The following is a 24,266-nucleotide window of genomic DNA, read 5'->3' on the forward strand; positions in this document are numbered from 1 at the left end:
TTCGCTATCGAGCCACCGAAGGACAACAAATACGAACTAAGCTCAACGGAGAATAGGTCAAAGAAGTTGGATCGGCTTCTGAAGTTGGGGGGAATCATTGACTTGTTCGCTTGATTTCGATTTGAGAATTTGGAAATGTGAATCTGCTGACAAAGGTGACCCCCTGAAGGAGATTGGAGCAAAACTCAAACCCATTGATGGAAAAAAAATAGGAGAGGATTGGTGTTTCGAGTAGGGATTCGGCTGAGGGTTTAGGAGGGTGGAGTCTGTTTTCATTTCTGTTGGGAAATAAGGATGTTGGTTTTGGTTGATGCACTCCGAATAGGGAAAAGGTTAGTTTCTCTGCCCCGTAGGTCTCCCATGGGGGATGCCATGTGAGACAAGGCCATTCGTTTGGGCCTCCTTCCATGAAGCACATTTCCTCAGCAATTGCAGATTTCCTCGTGAGATCCTTCCCAATTGTTGAAGCCAAACAAGCCAGATTCGACGTAATAAGGAAACCTTTTGAAATTTCCTAATTGTGATCAAAATCCAGAAACATAGAGATTGTAGAAATAGATGGAAGGAGGAGAGGGCAATCTGATGATGGAAATGTTTTCGGATCTCTAACGGAATTTATGGAAACTTGAGAAAGAACAATCTGATCGATCTGATCAAGCGTGATTACTTCTTTTTCTTCCACGGCAACCGCATCCTCATCTGGTATTTCACAGACTCGATCCTCCAACTAGTTGCAACTTTCTTGAAAGTTGCTGGCAAATTCGTCAAGAGACAGTTGAAATAATTGGTGCGTTTTATCGTGGCTTGCCCGAAAATCATCCAGATGTTGTTGAAGAACATCAAAGCGTTGAGATTTTGTTCCATCATCTCTTTGATATTGAGTAAGGATGGGATGATGTTTTCCATTCTCACGGATTAACGAAGCCAATGCCAAGGAAAGACTGGGTCTGGATACCACTTGTAACACACCCCTGAAGGTTTAATGAACAATCTCACTTTGAGGATGAGAAACCTCCAGAATAATAGAGAGGAAGAAGAAGGATAAACTTGAAAATGAGAATTCTACTAATTTTCTGCATGCCTTACATGTTCGTCCTTCCATCAAATACTCCTTTTACTAACTAATGGGCCATAGGCCAACTTAACCAGACTGAAAAATAAAGACAGTTCAACAAATCCAACAACAGTAAATGGGCCATGGCCTAACTCGATATTAACTTGAAAACAAAATAACAGAAATGGTCACAAGCCAACACAACCACATGCTTGAGCCAACCCAAGCCCACAATGAATTTCAGCCCACAACTGTTCATGGACAGAACTGTGACAATAAATCTATAGTCATCATGATAACAAATTAATATCGGTGATATTAAGAAAAATAAATAATCTTTTTTAATATAAAATATCAGTGACACGCAACATTGTTAGGTTAAACAGTCCATCTTAATGGTAAACTCAGGTGACCGAGTAGCAGCTATGGTCCTTGATTAAGGTCTCGTATGGATTTATAGATGAGTTAAGATGGTTTAGATTAGTTGAATATAATATTGTTAGAATATTATTTTTAATATTATTATTTTAAGATTTGAAAAAATTGAATTGTTTATTATATTTTGTATGAAATTTTAAAAAAGTTATAATAATAATATGAGTTAAAGTGAATTTCAAATCCAAACAGGACATAAAACTTTTGTCCGCTCGGTTTTTTGACACTAATAAAAATTGCTGTACTCAATCAAAGTTAGTTTGTGAAGTCTTTCCATCACTAATATAGAAATAAAGGACAGAAGAGAACAAGTATCAAGCAAATTTAAGAGATCAAAGTGCCAGCATTGATCATGTATACTACTTGTACGTGTACTTGGGACGACGTTGCACCATTGCACTTATTAATGAAATCTTCTTACTTATGGAAAAAAAACAATATTTTTATTTAATAAATTTCTGCATATCAAGCATGAAAAAATCAAAACAAACATAAGAGAGTGAATAAAATGGAGCACATTTCAGCTTGTCAAGAATGATTGCCTTGTGTTTTCTCCCTAATATGCTTGATCTATAAGAACACAATCCCATGCCAACAGAAAGCAAGATAAGATCTCAGATCACAACGCATCACATCAAAAACGTGACTGCCAATCATTTTTAACCCTTCGTTCTCAACTCATTCTGTGAAAAAGTGATTGAGGCTTATTATGCTCAGAATGCACAGCCATCTCAAAGTTGTATCTTGCTCACTTTGCATAAGGACTTTAAAAGGCAAGATTACGGTTAAGTCGATGGGACAGTCAAAGCATCCTTGCAACCAAAACCAGAGTCATCATACATCTCCGAGTTTCCAGTAGTACCTATGCTTTCTCTGCAGCAGCAGATGGACACTTTCCCAATGTGTTCCACAATATATAATCCCCAGAAGTAACCTATTTACAAAAACAATAAATAAATGAGGTAGAAAAAAAAAGATCTACAGATGTAAATATGAATTTTGAGACCACGATTCCACGGTTTGCTAACTTGGCCAAACCTTGCTTAAAATTACAGTAAATAAGATTCGCCACTTCTGGCCATGAATACCAAGTTAATTCAGTTCCACCAATACCCATAGCTGCGAGATCTTCTAACAGAGCTACAGCCCTAGTTTCTTTGTACAAATGTAATAGGAAAAGAATGCATCTTGGTATTAGAAATTGGCTCTAACTACATGAAAAACTCTGGCAAATTTTCTTAAAAAAGGAAAAAGGAAACTTATCAAGCGTCAAAAGAAGGGAGTCTAAAGAAAACGGCCTACCTGAGTCGAAAAGTCAACAGGTGCTTTAACAGCTGGATAGATGCTTACCTGCATACAGCACAAACAATTACAAGAAAGCCAGCAGAACCAATTCTATGATGCATTAGATATGCATAAATTGAAAAGAATGAGGGAGAAAAAACTAATAAAAATAAATACAAGAATGGAGTAAAAAAGGAAAAAAAAGGGATGGTTTAGAACTCCAGGCTTCAAAAGAGGTAAGAGTAGGTGGAGTGAGGTGAGTATAAAGGTATGTAGATATCATATATTTGGATGTTGCATCATGATTTCCTTTGGAGTGGTATGGGGAATGAATTCAGATAAGGTATGTTCTCCAATTTCTTTTGGTGGATTGAAATTAGAAATATGAGAATCTTTAATAGGGCTTTACTTGGGAAATGGTTGTGGAGACACACTATGGAACCGGAAACTCTATGGAAGTCGGTGATAGACCTTAAATATGGGGTTGTGGGGGTTGGAGCATTAGAGAGGTGAGCGGGGCTTATGGAGTGAGAGTTTGGAAGCATATTAGACTAGGGTGGGGGGTTTTTACTCGTCACACTAGACTTATGTTGAGAGATGGTTCTAGAATTAAATTATGGAGTGACCCATGATGTGGGGTTAACACCCTTAAGGATTTATTTCCTTCAGTTTTCAAGATTGCTTGTGAAAAAGAAGCTTCAGTGGCTGATGTTATGGTGCTATATGGGGATCAAGTCCAATGGAATGTGAACTTTAGTAGGCCTGCCCAAGATTGGGAAATTGGTAGCTTTGAGGATTTTTTCCTCTTTTATACTCCATGAGACTGAACATTCAAGGAGTTGACAAGTTGTGGTGGATACCAACAGGTGAAGGCATGTTCTCGGTTCATTCTTTTTATGTCTCTCACACAATCTCAAGACGGTCAATTCCCATGGGAGAAGATTTGGCGAAATAGGGTGCCTCCTAAAGCGGCATTTTTTGTTTGGTCAGCTTCCTTGGAAATGGGGGGTAATCATAATAGACTGGTGCTGCATGTGTAAGAAAATTGGTGAGACTGTAGATCATCTTCTACTGCATTGCGAGGTTGCTAGAGATGATGTGTTCTGCAGGTTAGAGCTAGCTTGGGTCATGTCTACCACAGTGGTTGAGTTCTTGGCCAGCTAGACAAATCTAAGAGGAGCCCCCAAATCACAGTTGTGTGGAAAATGGTGCCTATTGGCTATTTGCATCTTGTGGTGCATACGGAAGGAGCGAAATGACCAGACGTTTGAAGACAAAGAACGCTCTATAGAGGAACTTAGATCACTTTTTGTTAGAACATTATTTTTATGGGCCATACCTGTAGATTTTAATGGCCTTGGCATTCATGACTTTCTTGTTTCGTTTTCTTCTTCTTCTTCCTAGATAGGTGCTAACTTGTGTATACCTTGTTGTGTACTTGGGCTAAGCCTATTCTTATTAATACAATTGTTTACTTATCAAACAAATATATATATATATATATATATATATATTTGGATGAACCAATGAGAATTTGATAACTAGCCATCAAAATGCAGTTCATAATTAGCATTTGATTTTTTTTTTTTAAAAAGGTAAAATTAAAAAACGCATGGTGCTGAGTCGCTGACCAAAAGAAAGAACATGTGACCAGGAGAGGAGAGTAGAGGGGCCACAAACTTACTGCTTTAGGATCAATTGACATTCCAGATAGTGATGCCCCAACAATCTTGAATGATACCTGAAATCATGAGACAGTAAATGCATGCTCTTTGTGAAGCCAAGTCCTCAGTGTGTCGGAGTACATATTAAACTCAGATTTCATGCGTACTTTTAATTCCAGATGCAAATGACTAACTTTAACAAGAAAGACATACCACAAGTTTACAATAGGGCAACAAATAACAAAAAGAAGAAATGATAGAATCAATTACAATTTTTTTTATCTTACTAAAACACCTAATAAACAAAGTCGATATCACTGATCATGATTATCAGCACCACAAGATTAACTTTAACCAGGGAAAATATTCCACTGGAGAGCATGAGTTTGTTGGGTTCATGCAGCTCCATACATAGGAGAGTCAAAAATTATGATAACAATAGCAATATCTTGTCCAAGTGGAATGGATACATTCTGTGTTTTGCTGAAATAACGATAATGGAATGGTTTTGGTATATAGGCGACTTTGCATTGTAATATTTATAAATAGGTGACAAAAAAGGAAAAAGTCCATAATTTGACAGGAAAATAGTAGATTGACAAGATATCCAACTAAAAACCGGAACAAAAAAGGGGAAGCACATACTTTAGCATATTCGTATGCCTGCCAGCAAAATGGCTCCTCTAGATCAGCTGGAGGAAGATCATTGCTCATTTTATCCATTAAGAAATCCTCTATATTCACCACATTATTAGAATTCTGTGTCTCAACATCACTATCTTCATCAGCTATGATTCCAAAACCTGGCCTAGAGGAAGGCAATCTTTGGGTTTGCCATGGTGCAAATGTAACTGTTCCAGGGAAAGTTGCCTCAATACTTCTCCCAGAAAGGCCACGTCCACTAGTAACAATTTTCCACTCAACAGAGTGCTCTGTAGTTGAAACTGTTCCAATTGAAGGGGTCCCATCAAAGGATATAACCCTTCTCCTAGGAAAGGGCATACTCACAGTACAGAACTCCATTGTCAGAGGAGCCTTATAACCTTCCATTAGGTGCAACTTGAATAAAAATGCACCTTTATCCTCAGAGACCATTGACAATTGATAAAATCCCTTAATGGGAGGTCCAAGGCTACATGTAGCCTGATAACGCATTAAAACGAAATTACCTAATGGTGGTGAAAACATCACGGCCTGCTTATCGGCATGATGTTCTGGAACTTGAGCACAAGGATGAAATGATAAGCCCTCAACATGAGCTGTGTTCAATCCTGTTAAGGGAAATGATACATCGGGCAAACCTTCTAATTCTGCTCGGCAGTTTATTTGACCAGAAACTGATATATTATCTGGAATTTCATCTCGATCATACATAGCAGCATGAATCGTCTCATGAACTGTGAATAGCATTCTCTGCTTTCCTTTGTAAAGATATGGCTTCCATGCTGGTTGCTTGAGATCAGGAGGAGGCAGATCTGATGAAGAAAAGCCATTTACCTTGATTATGAATATGTTGGAATAGCTAAGATCCAAAGGTGTACCTATACAAAAGATATACAAGGACATGAGAAATTAACCAGAATTAGGTAAATGCAGTTTGATATGCCGAAGAGTACAATAAATCTGAGATGAGAAATACCATAATAAAGAGTACCAACCAAAAGGCATCGAACTACTTATGAAAGTTCGAAGTGCATCTTTATCCAAAGGCCTAGAACCAATCTTTGGAGCATCTGCGGCAACAGCTCCTGCTACAGCAGTGTTTGAAGGTACGGAAGATGCAACTGGTGCAGCTACAGGTTTTGCCCTTGAGGAGATGCCCGATATCCCTATACTGCCAGTTAGTGAATCTAACAAACCTCCAACAGATGGAGAAGCACTTACAACCACCTCAGGTTCTGCTACATCAGCAGAAATTATGTCACCAATAGCATGTGCAACCATGAATGCCCTGTAATATCGGAAACAAGAAACTGCTTATATATGCCATTTATTGTGGAAAAGTTCAAGTGACATCAACATGTAAGGCTAGCTGCCTTTCCTCCATTAAGAAGGATGACCATCTTAGGTGAAAGGTAGTAACACCATATCAAGAAAATGAAGTTCAACAATTCAAGGAAAGAAAATCCTGCATTAGGAGATTTCAAGAATATACAAACATATAAGACTACAATTCAGGCCCATATTAATGCCAAGGAATCAAGTGAACCTGAAATATATAGGCAACTTCAATGAAAATTAAAAAAGTATAGATCATCATGGGGAAGAACAAATAAATGGAATAGGAAACGAAAAGTGAATAGTTATCCCAAATGTATGAAGGTATAACAGACAGCAACAATGGACCCCAAATGTATGAAGATGGGGGTCCTTCCAGGGTTTCAAGTACTTTGGAAGAAGCAGATGGACTTCTTTCAGAATATGAAAATGGGGTAACAGAAGATAGTGCTCCCTCCACCTATTCTATGCCTCCTGAGGGAGAAGTAGGGTCTGACAAAGTGGCACAGAAAGGGTTGTCGGGGGTTGGAGCACCTACAAGCAATGTTATCATCGATGGAACGACGATAATGCCAGAGGTGAAGGAACCTCTAATGGTGACAGCAACAATATAGCTGCTGAGAAGGTTAGGGATTTGAATGCAGGATAATGCGGGGAGGAAATTATGGATTTATCGTTGGTGCCTTGTGAGGAGGAACATCTAGGGTCGGGAGAGCAATTGGGAACTATGTATGTGGATAATGTTGTTCCCCTGGTTTCTCTTCCTCCGACAAACAACATAGCAGGTTCATCATCAAATTGGGTTTTGCATAAGGTTAACGAGATTCAGCATATTGTGGGGCTTTCATACGGAGGATGTGAAGACCAATTTAAAGTACTACTCACTACGATAGAGGCGGGCCACTCGCTTGAAACCAAATCAAGTTTTAAGAAAAGCAGGAAGTTAAAGCGTCTTTCTTCGGCAATCAACTACGGCATTAAGTGAGGTACCTCAAGTCGAGAGAAGACGAAAGGGAGGGCATTATGAAGACGTCCTCGTAGTGGGAGTTTCGGGTGGAGTATTAGTCTTACTAGGGGTGGGGGTTGGGAATGTGTGTTCTAGTCAAATTCAAGCTTGATGTATTTTGGATAGATTTCTAATTTTCATGGGCTTTTTGGATCATCTGGGGCTAGCTAGTATAGGCTATGTGTTTTCTTGTATACGTCCAGTGTACTTTGTTACTCCTATTGATATATATATATATATATAATATTTTTACTTGTAAAAAAAAAAAAGGACAACTGCATATAGAAAGGACAGGGGATTATAATTTATATCCCCAAGAGGCCTTTCGAGTGACCAAACCATCACAATTCAATCACAAAACTCCAAAACTAGCAGAATTAAATTTGCTAAAAGAAATAATTGATAAATACTGATCACAATTAGCAAGCTCATACCATACTTGTGGGTACAATTTACAATCAAGGGAGTGTCTTGGTCCTGCTTACCCCAATATTTCTTTACACCAAAACTTTGAGCATTCTAGATCAGCATAGCTCTAAAGGATGGGAAAAGCGTCATCTTTAGACAGAAAATAATACTTCAAAAGTAAAACCATTTTTTTTATGAAATGACTATTTTGAAAGGATTGGCTACATTAGAATTTGAAACCATAATATAGTTCCTAGAAAGAGAGAAATTATAAGAAAAATCAACTGAATCCGTGAATGCAAAAAAGGAAAAATGCAAAGAGGAAGGTAGGGCTAGGTAGGGCCATCTTTTTTAACAGAAAAGAACTGCCGGTGCAGATGTAGCAATCCACACAAAGAAATATCCTACCATTCTAGATATATCAACCAATTCCATAATAAGCTAAAACAAAAACAAGGGCTTTCCCAATCATCTTGAACCCAATGAATGGTATTAAACCAATCACCTTTGACTCTTACAACAAGTAAGCAGGGCATGGGTGCCTAATTTATACCAATAGACGATGCTTCCAACACCATTTTATAAGATATTAAAGTAACAGTTTGGAGGATTAGGGAATGACGCTGCCTCCCTATTTTCAAGTCTACAACAATACCTAATTAAGCTAGGTAGGCTAGAAATCATTCAAGCAGTTCATGATATATTGTGGATTAGTTTCAAAGAAAATGATCCAGCACACTGTTAGTAGTCATAGAATAAGCCCAAAATGATGTAGAAAATGATTTCCAACATCGAAAGCCAGGTTAGAAGACAACATAATAGATTTAGCAAAACAATAAGTGAGAAGTAATACAACTAGAAGCTAAACAACCTCTCTCTCACACACTCATTTCACCATGCATTCCAATGCTACTTCACAAGTTAAATGCCCAGGCAACACTAGACGGCAAGACTTTCCAAGTAAATTTAGGGTAGTTTGAAGCTGAGGAAAACTAGAAAAATGTCTGATGAATTCCAGAAGACAAAAAGGGAGGGGGGAGGAACATAAATGGAAAAAATTGCAAGGTTTTTTTTTTTTTTTTTTTTCTAGTAAAATCTAGTTCCTGAAAATCTAGTTCCTGAACAACATTGCAAGTAACTTACCATACCCTGTGATGGATGGAAGATTGAGCAAGAGGGACGATAAACTGTCATCTGCTCCAATGGCATTTCCACAATCAGATCTTTTGCATAACCTTGTATATGCCTTCAAATACCTGGGCTCGACTAAAGGCAACACAATAACGAAATAATTACCCTTTATGTGCAATATTAAAGGCCATAGCAGATTATTCTCGCCTTCCTCTCCTTTGTTTATGTATAGGCCTACAATGTGACGTGTAATTGGATCATCTACCCAGGAATCAGATCCTTTGGAAGACTGACTGACCCGTATGCCAAACCCACGTGCGGATCCCTCCCTACATAGAAACAAGAAAAATTAGTAGCAATGATATGGGAGAAGGAAAAAAACTACAAATAAAGTCATGTCAGAAAAATCAAACACACAAACATAGAAGTGAAAGACAATAAACAATGACGATGACTTAAATGTTCTCCATCCAGAACTTTGTGAAATCAATGCACCGTCTGAGCTCAATATTCTTCTCACGATTAGCTAAGGCAATATAACTTCAATCATTATTAGCTAACCTTTGCTTTCTCTCCACAAATGCAGAAGCCAATTCCGAGTCAGAAGGAAGTAATGAATATACAGCATAACTAAAGCTCTCCTCGCTAGCGTTCTCATTCTCGTTCTTACAAGCCGCCTGCCACCGCTTCTCTACCACTGGAAACCTCCTAATATGACACAGAAAAGTCAAGCCAGCATTGAATTTCTTAGAGCCCCATTTTGCTGCAAAAGAAATGTAAAACTAAATTTTGCACGCAGCTACTTTTAAATTAAAGCATGACTATCATTTTTATAGCAAGCAATCCCCAAGTCCCGTTACCATTTTGGAAATACGAAAGCAAAATTCAACGAAACAGTAAACAAAATTAGAGCAGGAAAAAAAAAACTACAAGATCTAAAGATATAAACTCTGATTTCTAAAAGAAGAAATCAACGAATTGCAAAGCGGAGCTTTCAAAACCGACGAGGCAAGAAGAAGAGACTCCTCGATTTTTTGAGGTCGACAAAAGGCTTGAGGGTTAGCTGGTTCTAAACATATAGACATAGGATTGTATATTAAGGATATACCTGGAGAAAACGACGGAATCAAGGCTGTTGAGGATCCAGATGGCTCTTATGCTGCAACCACCGCTCATGGCTCTATCTCTGGAACCGATCGACGAGCATGAGATTTGGAACAGTGGAGAAGATGAAGGCTTCTAGTACCCAAATTACTTGAATCCTATGCACTAAACTGTACCGTTTCGCCATCGATTGCCTAAACGACAACGCCCTCACCGTCGCGAAGCTTCCCCATTCATTTTTATTCGGCCAAGTTACCAAATTATCCGTGGGTTTAATTTTAATTGTTTTTTTAAATGAATTATAGATTGCATAAAATAAGATTTGAAAATTCTATTTTTAAATTGGTGTATCTATACTAATATAATAAGTGTGGATAGCTGTGAACAGTAATTTTTGTCGTCCTCCATATTGCAGTCTATTTTTTTTTTGTGTGTTTTCTCCTTTTTACCATTCTATTTTAGCGTTTTGTATCCGTTTAATTGGGGGTATTTTAGTCTTTGAGGGTGTTTTAGCCTTTTGCTTTTCCATTCCCGAGATATATGCCTCGGTTTTAACTTATGCCTTTACTCTTCTGTTTTAACTCTCTCTCTGCCTTTTTCCCTTCTCGAAAAGCTCTCTCTTCTCTCTTCTGCGAAAGCGACGCTCTCTCCTCTCTCTTTGCATCTGCGTCATCTTCTCACGACTTCTCTCTCTGGTTTTTATCTCTGAAAGCGACGTTCTCTCTCTGGCTTGTTTTTTTCATTTTTTTCCCTTTTCAGTACTGTTTGTTTGGGGTTTACAATGATTTGTTGGGTTTTTTTTTTTCGTGCCATTTGTTTGGGGATTTTATATGGGTTTGCATGTTAGTACCGTTCATTGGCAAAAAAATAAACTTTTCTCTCCACATTTGCATGTTGTGGGTTTTTGTATTTTTTTTATTTTTTGCAAAAAAATTTACTTTTTTCTTCAGATTTGCATCATGTGGGTTTTTGTGTTTTTTGTGAAAAAATATATTTTTTCATCGGTTTTTTAGTTTTTTTTTTTGTGTGTTGTTTGCTGTTTAGTTTTTCGTGTTTTCCATTTCATTGATGGTTTTTTTTCTCATTTCGTTATTTACAGATTTTTTAAGAGATGCAGTTTTTTTGGTTGTTTGATTTTTTTTTCCTTCAGATTTGCATGTCGTGAGTTAATATATTTTTTCATGGATTTGTTAGTTTTTTTTTTTTTTTGGTGTTGTTTGTTGTTTATTTTTTCGTGTTTTCTGTTTCATTGATGGATTTTTTTCTCATTTCGTTATTTACAGATTTTTTAAGAGATGCAGTTTTTTGGGTTGTTTGATTTTTTTTCCTTCGGATTTGCATGTCGTGAGTTGTCTATTTTATATTCTTTGCTTTTGTTTATATTTTTTTCTTATGTTGGATAGGGGTTTTTTCCCTATGGGTTTGCATGTTATTTGAACCCCGTTTTTTTGCTTCTCGTTTCATTTTTTTAAAAGAAATAATTTTTTTGGTTGTTTGATTGTTTTTTTTCCTTTTTTTTGTGTATCTGCACGTTGTGAGTTCTCTGTTTTGGGTTTTCTCTCTTCGGGTTTGTTATTTGCAGTATTAGGTTTGTTCTCGTTGATTTTTTTTCTTGTAAATTTGCATGTTTTTGGTTGTTTGATGGTTTTTTTTTCTTTTTTTGTGTATCTGCACGTTGTGAGTTCTCTGTTTTGGGTTTTCTCTCTTCAGATTTGTTATTTGCAGCATTGGGTTTGTCTTCGTTGATGATTTGTCTTCAATTTTTTTGGTTGTTTGATTGTGTTTTTTTTTTTTTTTTTTTCTTTTTGTAGATTTGCATTTTGTGAGTTTTCTGAGTTTGGATTTTCTCTCTTCACGTTTGTTATTTACAGTGTTGGGTTTGTCTTTGTTTATTTTTTTCCTGTAGATTTTCATGTTGTGAGTTATTTTCTATTATTTGCTTTTGTTATTTAGGTGTTTCTGATTTTTTTTTTTTTTTAATGTTTGATGGAGTTTTTTTGCTTGTGGATTTGCATATTGTGAGTTTTGTCTTTAGATTTTTTTCTCTGTTTTTTATATTTGGTGGGTTTTTTTGATGTAGATTTGCATGTTGTGAGGTTTTTTTTGGTTGTGTAATTAGATGGAAATCAGTTTATGATTGGTTATTTGCTTTCCTTTTGTATGTTATTTGCTTATATGTTGTGGTTTTTTTAGCTTTTTCTGCATTACATGTAAATTTCTTGAGTTGCTAATTTTTTAAATTTTGATTCATCATGTTAGAACGTAAAATTTTTTAGGTTTGGGCTACTTAGTTTAAGGATTGTGTTTGTAGATTTTTTCATTTCTGTATAAATCTTTAGTGATTTGTTATTATAATTTTATATTTCATTCTAGAAGTATGCGGTTACTTATCTATCAAGATTTCTTCTTATTGATTTATTGTGTAATTTTTTGGATGCTATTAGTTTGGTGATTTTACATGGATTTGCTGGATTTTATATTTATTACATGTAATAAATATATTTGTTGGATTTATATACATGTAATAAATCCATGTATATTTATTACATGTATTTTATATTTCATTTGTTTGTTTATGGAAGAAATACATGGGTTCTTTTCTTTTGCTATGTTGTGAAATATATATGGTTTTGTTTCAAGCTTTAAAATTGATTTTCTTTTATATATATATATATATATATAGAACAAATGTAGAATATATATATTTTGTTTATTTTTGTTTTATTATATTGTTATCTTTTCCATTTGATGTTATGATAACTAACTGGTTTTGGCCTTTCATTTCAGGTTGGTATCCCCTCTTACAACTTTTTGTAATTTATTTGCATTATTTTATTATTTTTAATTGTGAATATATCCATTATGTAATATTAACTTTTTGTTTATTTTTTGTAGAAGGTTTCTAACAATAGCATTCATATTAGAGTTTTACTTTAAGGTTTGCATTTCTCAACTATTTCGTTGTAACATGTGATTATTAATTTATCTATATCTCTACTATATATAATAAGTGTGGATAGCCGTGAACAGTAGTTTTTGTCGTCCTCCGTGTTGCAGTCCATTTTTTGTGTTTTCTCCTTTTTGCCATTCTATTTTAGCGTTTTGTGTCCGTTTAACTGGAGTATTTTAGTCTTTAAGAGTATTTTAGTCTTTTGTTTTTCCATTTCCGATATATATTTTTCGGTTTTAACTCTTTATCTGTCTCTGCCTTTATTCTTCTGTTTTAACTCTCTCTCTGCCTTTTTTCCTTCCCGAAAAGCTTTTACACCCACAACATTTTCCTTGGACGGAAAGTGTATTGTGGGGTTGAGAGCCTACAATCACAACTTGAACCACCAAGCACCAAGTACAAAATTATTTTAAAAGATGTAGATTATAGAAAATCTCTTGTTATTTTCTGGTCAGTCATGATAATTCTTTTTGGTTTATAAAAGAATGGAAAGAAAACAACAATTTTAATTATTAATTATCATTATCAGGACTGCCTTGACCATATATATTTTTATTATATATATATACATGTTGATCATAATGTCGGGTGTGAAAGTTCATTTAAATTAAAAATAGTCATATTTAATTAAATATACCCATCTGATTGATGCATGAAGCTGTGCATGCTTGATATCAAGTCAGCCAATCATAAACTTTTAATATTCTTAGACCATTTTAAATATTTTATATTTTATATATATATGTGTGTATTTTTTGTTGCAGTGTTATTTTTTTTATTCTGCGATTTTTTGCTGTCTTTCTTCTTGTAAACATTTTTTTTTATTCTGTGATTTTCTCAAGTGTATTTTTTGTATATTTTTTTGGTATAGATCAAATTTTTTTAAATTTGTTTTGTAAAGTTTGAGTTGTGTGAAGTTAATTTTTTCAAGTACAATACAGTGTTGTATTTTTATGTTTATATAGGGATGGGTTTGTCTTTTTAGAGTGGTTGTAGGTTTTGCTTTAATGGGACCTCATCGATATGACAAGATAATCCTCACTTGGATGGCCATATTGCAGTTTGTGGTACTTTCCACAGAAGTCAATCGGAGTTTGGATGGGATTTTGCAGTCATTCGATGCAAATGATTCCTTGTAACTAGGGATTGCTTTTATTTAACATTATTGTGATTTGCATATTATTTGTCGTGTTTGAAAATTTGATTAGATTTGATTTTTGGATGGCATTTTTTATGTTGCTTTAAGACCTCCATTTTTTTTATTTTTTTTGTTATTTTCTCGTTGTCGATGATACACTTCGTTTTTTTGAAAAGAGGTAAATGGATTTTTGTCCAACCATCCCATGTTTGTGGACTTTTTTTTTTTTTTTTTGAGAAGTTTTGATGAAAGATATGATTTTTTGTTCTTACTTTTAAAGACTGTGATGTTTTGCCATTTAATGGATAGTATTTGTTTGTATATATGGATTCTTTTCGTTTGTTATACCGTGAAAGATAATTCGACTTGGTTTTGTTTCAAGCTTTAAAGCTTTTTTTTTTTTTTTTTTTGGTGATGATGTGGTGATGTATGATCAGAGATATGATTTTTTTATTTTTCAATAAGTTTAAGCGGGTGTTTTGATCCATCGTTTTTTTTTTAAAGGCCAGTTTACGTGAGTGTTTTGATACACTTCACTTGTTGCAATTAGCTCTGATGACAACGTCATGTCTGAGACACGGGAATTTCTTTTTGCATTTCGTTGCTCATTATTATTATTATATTGGTTATATGATTTTTTTCCCCTGTTTCTATATTTTTTTCATTTATATATTTTTTGTTGCAATAGGAGTTTTTTTTTTTAATTCTGTATTTTTTTTTTATCATATTGTTATATGATATATTCCTACAAAGAAATAAAAGATAATATTTATCATTTTGTTTGGTCTAAAAGAAAAAAATTTAGATGATGAGGGTTTTCAAAAGATGATGGAATTTTTTACCGTAATTGTCTGTAGTAATAATCTTCAATTGAAAGAGGAAATTGTTATGGTGTTATTCCATCATCTAAAGAAATTCCTCGTTATTTATGTTTTTTCTATTGGAATTAACAGTTTGATGAGTTGGATGGTATGTGGTGTATGTTTTGGTTTGTATGTTATGATTGTTGTGTGATGTATTCTTGCAATTGAATAAAAAATAACATTTGTTATTCTGTTTGTTCAAAGAAAAAGAATTTAGATAATTAGGGTTTTCATGAGATGATGAAGTTTTTTAATGTAATTGTCTGCATTGATAATCTTCAAATGAAAGAAGAAATTGTTGGTCTTATTTTATTATCTAACGAAAATCCTCCTTATTTATGTTCTTTGTATTGGAATTAATAGTTTGATAAAAAAAAAAACCTCCATTATTGTTTTCTTTGAATTTTTTATTTATTAACTATTAGATGCTGTTTTGTGAACATGAAAGTATCAAAATTTTGTTCTGTTATGTAAATATGAAAGAATCAGAATTTTGTGCTATTTAGTTTTAAGGGTTTTTTTTTTTTTTTTTTTAAGCTTTCCATTGTTTTGTTTGATCTTTTTATTTATTAACTTCTTTTTGTCCTCCCTGTGTTCGTTCATTCGTTCTTAGGAATCATTTTGTGAAGTTCTTTTTATGTTATGCAATATTTTTTTTTTTTTTTTTTTGGAAATTTTCAGATCTGTAAATATTTGATTTATTTTTTTTGGTTTAGTATTGATATGCAATTTTTTATTTGGAATTTATATCATTTTTTATTTGGAATTTCTATTTTTTTTAATGTGTATATTTTCTTCTGCTTTAATATGCATGACTATTGGTTGTGTGTTGCACAATTTGCTGTTTTGTTTCTACCAAAAACTAAATATGGATGAATAAACTTATATGACTCTGAAAATAAGATTAATTTTCGTTATAATTAATAAACTTATTGGTCCTAAACACATTCTTGTTTGAACATCAAACCGTTGAGGACTTTAAAAATAGTATTGAGTTTCAAAATCAAAGACGATTGTAATTTCAATTCCTTAATAACATATAAAATATGTTATGATTTTTCTGTACAGATGTTTTCCGTTCGGCTAAATTATCGGCATACAAGGATAAAATATAGTCTCTAAAACAATGTGGACGCTCGATTTGCAAAATTCTTATCCAAGATATTTGATTTTTCAATAGGTTTTCAAAGTGTTTTGGTTTAAATTTTAAAATTTATTGGTCCAAGTTATATTATCTGATTATTTTGGTAAATGTTTTTTCGTAAAAAGTTAAAGGTCTTATAGTTCAGAAATATTATTACATTATTTCTGAAAAAATAAAATATTTATTGTGATAGTAATTTATAAACATAGATGACATTCTTTCTTTTTTAAAAAATAAAGCATATAAATTAAATTTATTTTTTATAAATTATGATAAAAAATAAAACATAATTATTTTATTTAGGATTTTTTGATTTATTTCTTTTTTTAAATAAAGGAGAAATGTTCTTAATGTTTTAGATTTGTTGTTACTTTAAGTATTTATTTTTGTTGAATATTAATGTAATAATCTCTTAAACTGTAACTACCTTTTTATTAATACCAAAAAAGCATTACAAAATGTAAGAATTAAAAATGAAAATAAATATACCTAGCTATTTAAGTAAAATTACGGCAATTTATTTAGAAAAATTTGCTACTTTTTTAAGAATAACAATTAATAATTTATGATAAGTTTTTTTTTCATAAAAATTTAAGGGTTTTTATAGTTTAAAAATATTATTATATTATTCTTAAGAAGATGAAATATTTATTATGGTAATAAATTTATAAACATCGAGGACATTCTTCCTTTTTTAAAATAAAGCATATAAGTCAAGAGATCTTCTATAAATTATGATGGAAACAAATCACAATTATTTTATTCAAGATTTTTTGGTTTATTTCTTTTTCTTAGACAAGGGAGGAATTTTCTGAGTGTTTCGAATTTAGTATTACATTAAGTATTTATTCTTCTTGGATGTCGATCTAATAATATTCTAAACTGTAACTACCTTTTTATTAATATGAAAATGAAAAAATGATATGAAAAAAGTTTTGGAAAATTTCAAAATTAAAAATGAAAATAAATACATCTGGTCATGGAATTAAATTACCATAATTTATTTAGAAAATTTATTAAGAATCTGTTTTGGCATTTTTCAGAGAATGCAATCAATATTTCAAATTATACGATCTTTTTTTATTTTAGTATAAAAGAAGCTGGCAAATGATCATTAAAAAAAAAAAAAAGGATTCTTTAAAAATTTTGTTGTATTGTCCACACAACAATAAAACATATTGAACAAAAAATGACATATATCCAGGTTTCTCTTACTTTAAAAGAAGAAAAAAAAATAGAATGAATGAAAAATATTTTAATAAAATAAAATAAAGATTTTATTTCATTAAATTTTTTCTTGGCATGTCTTTTACTTTTAAAAAAATAAGACAATTATTCTAGATGTGTTTTTTTTTATTTATTTTTATTTTTTATGAGAATGTCTTTTCTTCTTTCCTTTAGAGAATCCAATCAATATTTTAAATTATATGATATTTTTCATTTTAGTAAAAGAAATGTTGTCAAAGGATGAGAAAAAAAAAAGTTTTGATAGTTTGAAAAATTCTGTTGTGCTATTTACACAACAATAAAATATATTGAAACAAAAAACAAAATATACCCGACTTTCTTTTGTTTGACAAAAAAGAATAAAATGAATCAAATTGATTTTAGTAAAATAGAGTAAGCATTTTATTTTATTAAAATTTTCTTTGGTGTATTTTTTTCTGTTTTATTTTTTTCCTGGCGTATTCTTAGTTCTATTCTTATAATTTTTTATACAAATTTTGATTAATAATACTAATTTTAACTATTTTCTGTTACTTTTTGTCAAGTTAATCGTTTTTATTAATTTGTCGGGCTTCTTCTCTTAACATTTCCAATTGTCATTTGCTTCTGGGTATGCTCTATATTTTATTTTTCCTTTTGAAATTTTCAAATATTAATTGAAATATAGATATTTTAATGTTTATCTGTTCAATATTTAATTTTGTACTTATTTATTATTTTATTCTATTGTATTTCATAAATGTGCCTACCAAGCTATTCGATTCAGCTGCCACTACTTTGGACATCTGCGAAGAATCTTTATGTGTTCTTCATTCTATTTATTGCTGTTGTATGTTTTATTTGTTTATTTCAATATGTGTTTTATTTATATATATATTAATTAAATGTTCTGCCCATTAATTTTAGTTATTATTCTTTTGTAATTTTTATTTTTTCATGGTTGTAATGTTTAGTATTTATCTGTTTAATAATTGTCTGAGTTTATATCTATTTGTTATATTCTTCTGTTTCGTACTTACATGTTTTTTCTTTATAATTTTTTTTAAAATTATTTTTTATAATTTTTGTTTTTTTATGTCGATTCTACTTTACAGTATACATGCTTACATGTTATCTTTTGGTTATGATAATACATGCATGTTTTTTAGTATGTTGATCATTCTTTTGTTTAGATTTCGTAGGTAGTGATTCGAAATTCATTGTATTGATCATTCCAACTTGACATAATTGTTGGCCCCTTCTTTTGTTGACAAACAAAATGAATAGCGGAAAGATAAGCTAACATATAGAGAAAATTTTCTTAAAAATGTGTTTGATCAATCTTTTTATCTAATAACCTCTTTCAAAAATCTCGCAAGGTCGTAGAAAACAATCAACAACAAAAATTCCATATAGTCTTTTACCAGAAGAATAAAAAGAACAATTACGTCGAAAGAGAAGAGAACGATATCATCTACAAGTAGTATCATTCAAGTTGGATAATTTTTCATCTATGAAACAAATATTATGGATGTATCTTTTCTTGAAAGTGATGAAAATGTTGATCTTTTACAATGAAGAAAACGAAGTGTCTCTCATAATGGCATTGATGCAATTGACAACTTCTTTTCAGAAGATGTTGGGTATTCTCAAGACATAGGTATCTCTTCGGTTGATCAAGAAATGAATCTATCTACATTCGATACAATCAATACCTTGCCTACAACGCTAACAAATATATCGATTGAAACTCCAAATAGATATAATTGGATTACAACTGAACATGTATATTACATACCTTTCTTTTTTTTTTCCCCATATTTTTAAATGAAATTTTTTATTTGTTATTTTATGTTCAAAGTGTCAACATTTTGTTCAATAGGCTGCCTGTACTTTTCAAAATCAATTCAACTGTGAAAGCAGTGCATCAAGATTTTCTCAAGGTAACAAAAAATCATAACACTAAATTGTTTTTTCTAATGTTCTTTTTATTATTTTGCTATTTTTCGGGTCAAAGTTTTACAAGTTTTAAAAAATTACTTCACATTCTTTCATCTGTATCTTAGGCAAACATCATCTTCAAATTGCTCGGTTTAGGCAAACATTAAAAACCCTACCAAGTGAAACAAACTGTTTGTCATTGGTGTCATTTTGCAAATATTGCCAAGCAAAAAGATTTTATCATGAAACAAAGAGCTTCTACTGTGCTGATGGAACAATTACTTTAGTTGCAAATAATGTTCCTAATCAACTCTATCATTTATTCTGTTCGAACACAGTTGAGTCAGCCAAATTTTTAACCTATGTTCGCACATACAACAAATTTGCATTTACATCATTTGGAGTTAAATTTGATAGAGATATTTGCAGAAGAAATAGAGGAATCTAAACATTTCGAGCTCAATGACAAATTTATCATTATCTTAATGATCTGATTCCTTCAGATGGACACTCTTCTTATTTACAATTATATTTCTATGATACTGAACATAAATTGTGTAATCGAATTTCTGATTTAGAAAGATTAGATGCATCAATTATCTCTCAACTTATGGCGGTTCTTTTTGTTAATCCATATTCTGTTTTTTTCCGAACACTTGATAGTATGCCCAACTTAGAACATCATGAAATCCATATCAAATCAGATCCTGATTTAGACTAACGTGTTTTTAATGCTCCTGGAGCATCACAAGTGGCAGTAATTTGGATTGAAAATGACAGTTCATAGTAGTTGAGTGGAAGAAATATTATGGTCTACAATCATTTAGGTAGTAGTCATATAGTTCAATACTATTTTAGATGTTACGATCCACTTTAATATCCACATTGTTGTTTCCTTATGGTGACACGGGTCGGCATAATGGCATACAAAGAGTAAAAAAATGTATGCGAGTCCTACCAAACGAAACATCAACATTGCTTGAACCGCAATAATCAATATCAACTGATGATTTACTTTCATGAGAAACACAAGGTTCAAATATTTTATATACTTTAATAATTTAATAATATTTTTATTTCAAAATTTGGAGCCATCTTATGTTCTCAAATTTAATTTCTGTAGTGCTCCAGAGAAAAAAGAAAGAGTCAATTGTTTCATGCCGTGAATATTATTTTTACAAGCTACATATTAGAGAAAACATCAGATCCATTTTGTTATGCTCTGGTCATTTGTTGCAACAATTCGTTGTTAACATGTATATTAAGATTGAAACCTCAAGATTGTAGTACTTTTGTACCAAACAGCAACAAATTCGGTCTGAAGTATATCAGGAGATTGTTGATAGTTTTTCGCTTGGAGAAAGAGATTATTCAAAAATTGGTAAACGCATTATATTACCTGCTTCTTTTATTGGAGGACCAAGAGACATGTGGAAAAGATATATGAAAGCAATGACTTTAGTTCAACGTTACGGAAAACTAGATATTTTTTTAACGATGACATGCAATCCAAGTTGGAAAAAAATTCTAGATGAATTAGGTCCACAACAAGAAGCACAAAATTGTCTTGATTTGATTGCTAGAATCTTCAAAGCAAAGCTTGAGAAAATTAAATATCAACTATTCAAGCGACAGATTTTCGACAAAATTGCAGCATATGTTTATGCGATTGAGCATAAAAAAAGAGGACTTCCACATGCTCATTTATTGATTATATTACAAACAGATTGGAAGATTTATGCTCCAAATTATTTGATGAAATTATGTCAGTAGAAATACCTGATAAAGATGATAATCCACATCTCTGTAAAGCTGTTGTCAAACATATGATACATGCCCCTTGTGGAATATTGAATCTAACGAATATCTGTATAAAATCAAATAGTGTTTACAAAATTCATTATCTAAAAAACTTCGCACCCAATGCAACTGTTGGAAATGATTACTTTCCATAATATAGACGTTGTGATAATGGGACTACTGCCAAAGTTAGAGGACAACATTTGGATAACCGTTAGGTTGTTCCGTATAATCTATATTTATTTGCAATATTTGATTATCATATCAATGTTGAGATCTGCTCTACAATTAATGCAGTGAAATATCTTTATAAATATATCTACAAAGGTCATGCCCGTGTTGCTTTTAATGTGATCTAAAGCAATCAACTTGTTGATGAAATTCAATTATTCAAATAAGGTTGATGGATTGCTCCGCCTGAAACTATGTGGAGAATTTTTGGCTTTATTGTAAATAGAATGCATTCAGCAGTATATAGCTTACACCTCCATCTTGAAGATCAACATCTGGTGACTTTTCCTGCAAATCAAAATTTGAACAATATTGTCAACTCTGATTTCTATGCAAAATCAATGCTAACAAAATTTTTTACAATGAATCGTGTAAATGAAAACTCTCGAACGTTATTGTATAAAGAATTTTCTGAATTTTTTGTTTAGAGCAATCAACATAAAACTTGGACTACTCGAAAGAAACAAACAGTTATTGGCAGAATTGTTGCAGCAAATCCATTTGAATGTGAAAAGTATTATTTACGGATATTGTTGAACCATATAAGAGGTCATTTATCTTTTGGCCACCTCAAAATAATTAATGGTGTTATTGCTCCAACATTCTGTGAAGCAGCTACATTGCATGGATTATTAGAGTCAGATACATCTTTAGAAGATTGTTTACATGAAGCATCATTGTATCAAATGCCATACAGTTTGAGGAGACTATTTGTTACAATCTTGGTTTATTGTAATCTTACAAATCCAAGAGAACTGTGGGAGCATTTTGAATAAAGCATGTCAGCTGACTTTAAAAGAGTTGAGAACAATTCTGTAAATATCAGAAAAGAAGTTTTGCGGCATATTTCTTCTACACTTGAATCAATAGGAAAAGACATCAACATGTTTCATCTTTTAGATCATGATATTTCTTTTGATGAAGATGAACTTCAATCTAGAGAGATTAATGATGAATTAGCGATCATGATTTCAGAAGATGACCTTATAGCATCAACAATTCTCAATGATGAACAACAATATGCTTATGATTCAATTTTACAAAAGGTTTTCTCAAATCAAGCAAGCTCTTTCTTTATTGATGGTCCTGGTGAAATAGGAAAAAAATTTCTCTATAAATCGCTTCTTTCTACATTAAGATCTAAACAATTAATAGCTCTTGCAATTGCATTATCTGGTATTGCCGCATCTATTTTACCTAAATGTCGAACAACACATTCACGATTCAAGATTCCATTGAATTTTGATAAAAACAATACTTGCAATGTTAGCAAACAAAGTGAACTTGCAAGATTGTTACGTGTTGTAAAGTTAATCATATAGGATAAAGCCCCTATGTCAAAAAAATAATTTATAGAAGCATTGGACATAATGCTCCGAGACATCAATAATTCTGAACTATTATTTGGTGGCAAGGTCGTTGTTTTTGTGGAGATTTTTGACAAATTTTACATGTTGTTCATAAAAGTATAAGACAATAATAAATTGATGCAAGCTTACTCTCCTCTTACATATGACCTACTCTGACCAAAATTTCATTGACTCAAAACATACGAGCAAGAATAGATGCAAAATTTTCAAATTATTTACTTCAACTAGGTAATGGAATATTTCCAGTTACAATTGAAGAAGAGACGCGAATTTCTGATGACATGCTTATCCGTTATGAAAGTGATGCTAATTCTTTGAAAAAACTGATAGATACTATTTTTTGTAATATTTATAATTACTCAGAAAATTTATCTGAAACGTTGAATCGTGGTATATTGACTCCAAAAAACACATCTGTTAATGAAAAATGTCACACTTATACAGATGTTTCCAAGTGAACTAAAACAGTATTATAACTTTGATGAAGCAATTGATACATCTGAACATAGCGTTATGGAAGATTTTTAAAATACTTTGACACCAAATGAGGTTCCACCTCATGAATTGCTGCTTAAAAAGATTCTCCAATCATATTACTTAAAAACATTAATTCTTCAGAAAACTTATGCAATGGAACACGTCTGATATGTCGCAATTTTGAACGTAACGTCATTAATGCAGAAATTACAGTTGGTCACCAAAGTGGTAAAAGAGTTTTTATACCAAGAATCCCATTCTTGCCAAATTGTGATGAAAACAACGGTTTCTCATTTAAGAGAACTCAATTTCCTATCAGATTAAGTTTTGTAATTACAATCAACAAAGCACAGGGTCAAACATTGGATTTTGTAGGGATATATCTGCCACAACCTGTATTCTCTCATGGACAACTATATGTAATAGTATCAAGAGCTAAGACAACTTCTTCAGTAAAAATTCTGATAAGGCCAACATCAACTGATAGATCTCAACAGAATCGCACAAAAAATATTGTGTATAGAGATTTACTAAGTTTGGCATTTCCATCTTAGCATCATGCAAGTAAAGTGATTCGATAATTTAGATTCATATTATTATTTTATAAACTTCCAAGTTTAAATGCTAATAAACTTTTTTCTTTTTTTACATATGCAGTGTTCAAGATGCGAAAACTTTATACATCTATCAAAAATATCACACCAAGCACAAGAAATTGGAAAATCAAAATGCTTGTGGCAAAAAAATCTCCGAAACGTACAGCTCAACATTCATAATTAAAATATCAACACTTAATCTTAGTTGATGCGGATGTATGATACTTATTGTCTTGTGAATTTATAAAGAATTATACTTATATATTTAATGATATAAAATTTTTTCTTAATAATGATAAGCATATATTAATTTGTGCTGGAAATATATTATTTTAATATTTTACGGGGCAATTGAGTACAAGCAACCATGTTTGAGAAAGATATTGATTCACGTGATAACACTTTGCATGTATTCCAGTCATATTATATCAGTAATACTTACGTGGAGCCGTTGTATCCTAAATAT

General features: G+C 32.1%; 1 protein-coding gene across 5 annotated transcripts; it reads right to left on the reverse strand.

Moving 5' to 3' along the window:
• Positions 1-2,145: 2,145 nt before the first annotated feature.
• On the reverse strand, positions 2,146-10,256 carry LOC121241678 (AP-5 complex subunit mu). Of its 5 annotated transcripts, none has more exons than XM_041139576.1 (9): positions 10,089-10,256; positions 9,542-9,688; positions 9,146-9,309; positions 8,998-9,043; positions 6,096-6,388; positions 5,083-5,978; positions 4,458-4,514; positions 2,792-2,839; positions 2,146-2,423 (listed from the first exon to the last, which is right to left on the reverse strand). In XM_041139576.1, the coding sequence occupies exons 1-9, from the start codon at positions 10,154-10,156 to the stop codon at positions 2,352-2,354; spliced, it is 1,791 nt and encodes a 596-aa protein (XP_040995510.1). In that variant the 5' UTR covers positions 10,157-10,256; the 3' UTR covers positions 2,146-2,351. The 5 variants fall into 5 exon arrangements, with proteins under 5 accessions (XP_040995510.1, XP_040995520.1, XP_040995497.1 ...); XM_041139586.1 differs by having other exon boundaries at positions 6,096-6,335; positions 8,993-9,043; XM_041139563.1 differs by having other exon boundaries at positions 8,998-9,309; positions 9,542-9,685.
• Positions 10,257-24,266: the final 14,010 nt, after the last annotated feature.

The sequence above is a fragment of the Juglans microcarpa x Juglans regia genome, chromosome 1D (assembly GCF_004785595.1).
Source record: "Juglans microcarpa x Juglans regia isolate MS1-56 chromosome 1D, Jm3101_v1.0, whole genome shotgun sequence".
NCBI classification, from domain to species: Eukaryota; Viridiplantae; Streptophyta; class Magnoliopsida; order Fagales; family Juglandaceae; genus Juglans; species Juglans microcarpa x Juglans regia.

What these genes read in the sequence shown, in the direction of transcription:
- LOC121241678 (XM_041139553.1), bottom strand. Translation starts at nt 10,156, where the DNA reads ATGAGCGGTGGTTGCAGCATAAGAGCCATCTGGATCCTCAACAGCCTT. An exon ending in GATTCCGTCGTTTTCTCCAG is followed by an intron (nt 9,689 to 10,088) that starts GTATATCCTTAA and finishes GTGTCATATTAG; the next exon opens with GAGGTTTCCAGTGGTAGAGA. An exon ending in TGTCAATTGATCCTAAAGCA is followed by an intron (nt 2,840 to 4,457) that starts GTAAGTTTGTGG and finishes TGCTGTATGCAG; the next exon opens with GTAAGCATCTATCCAGCTGT.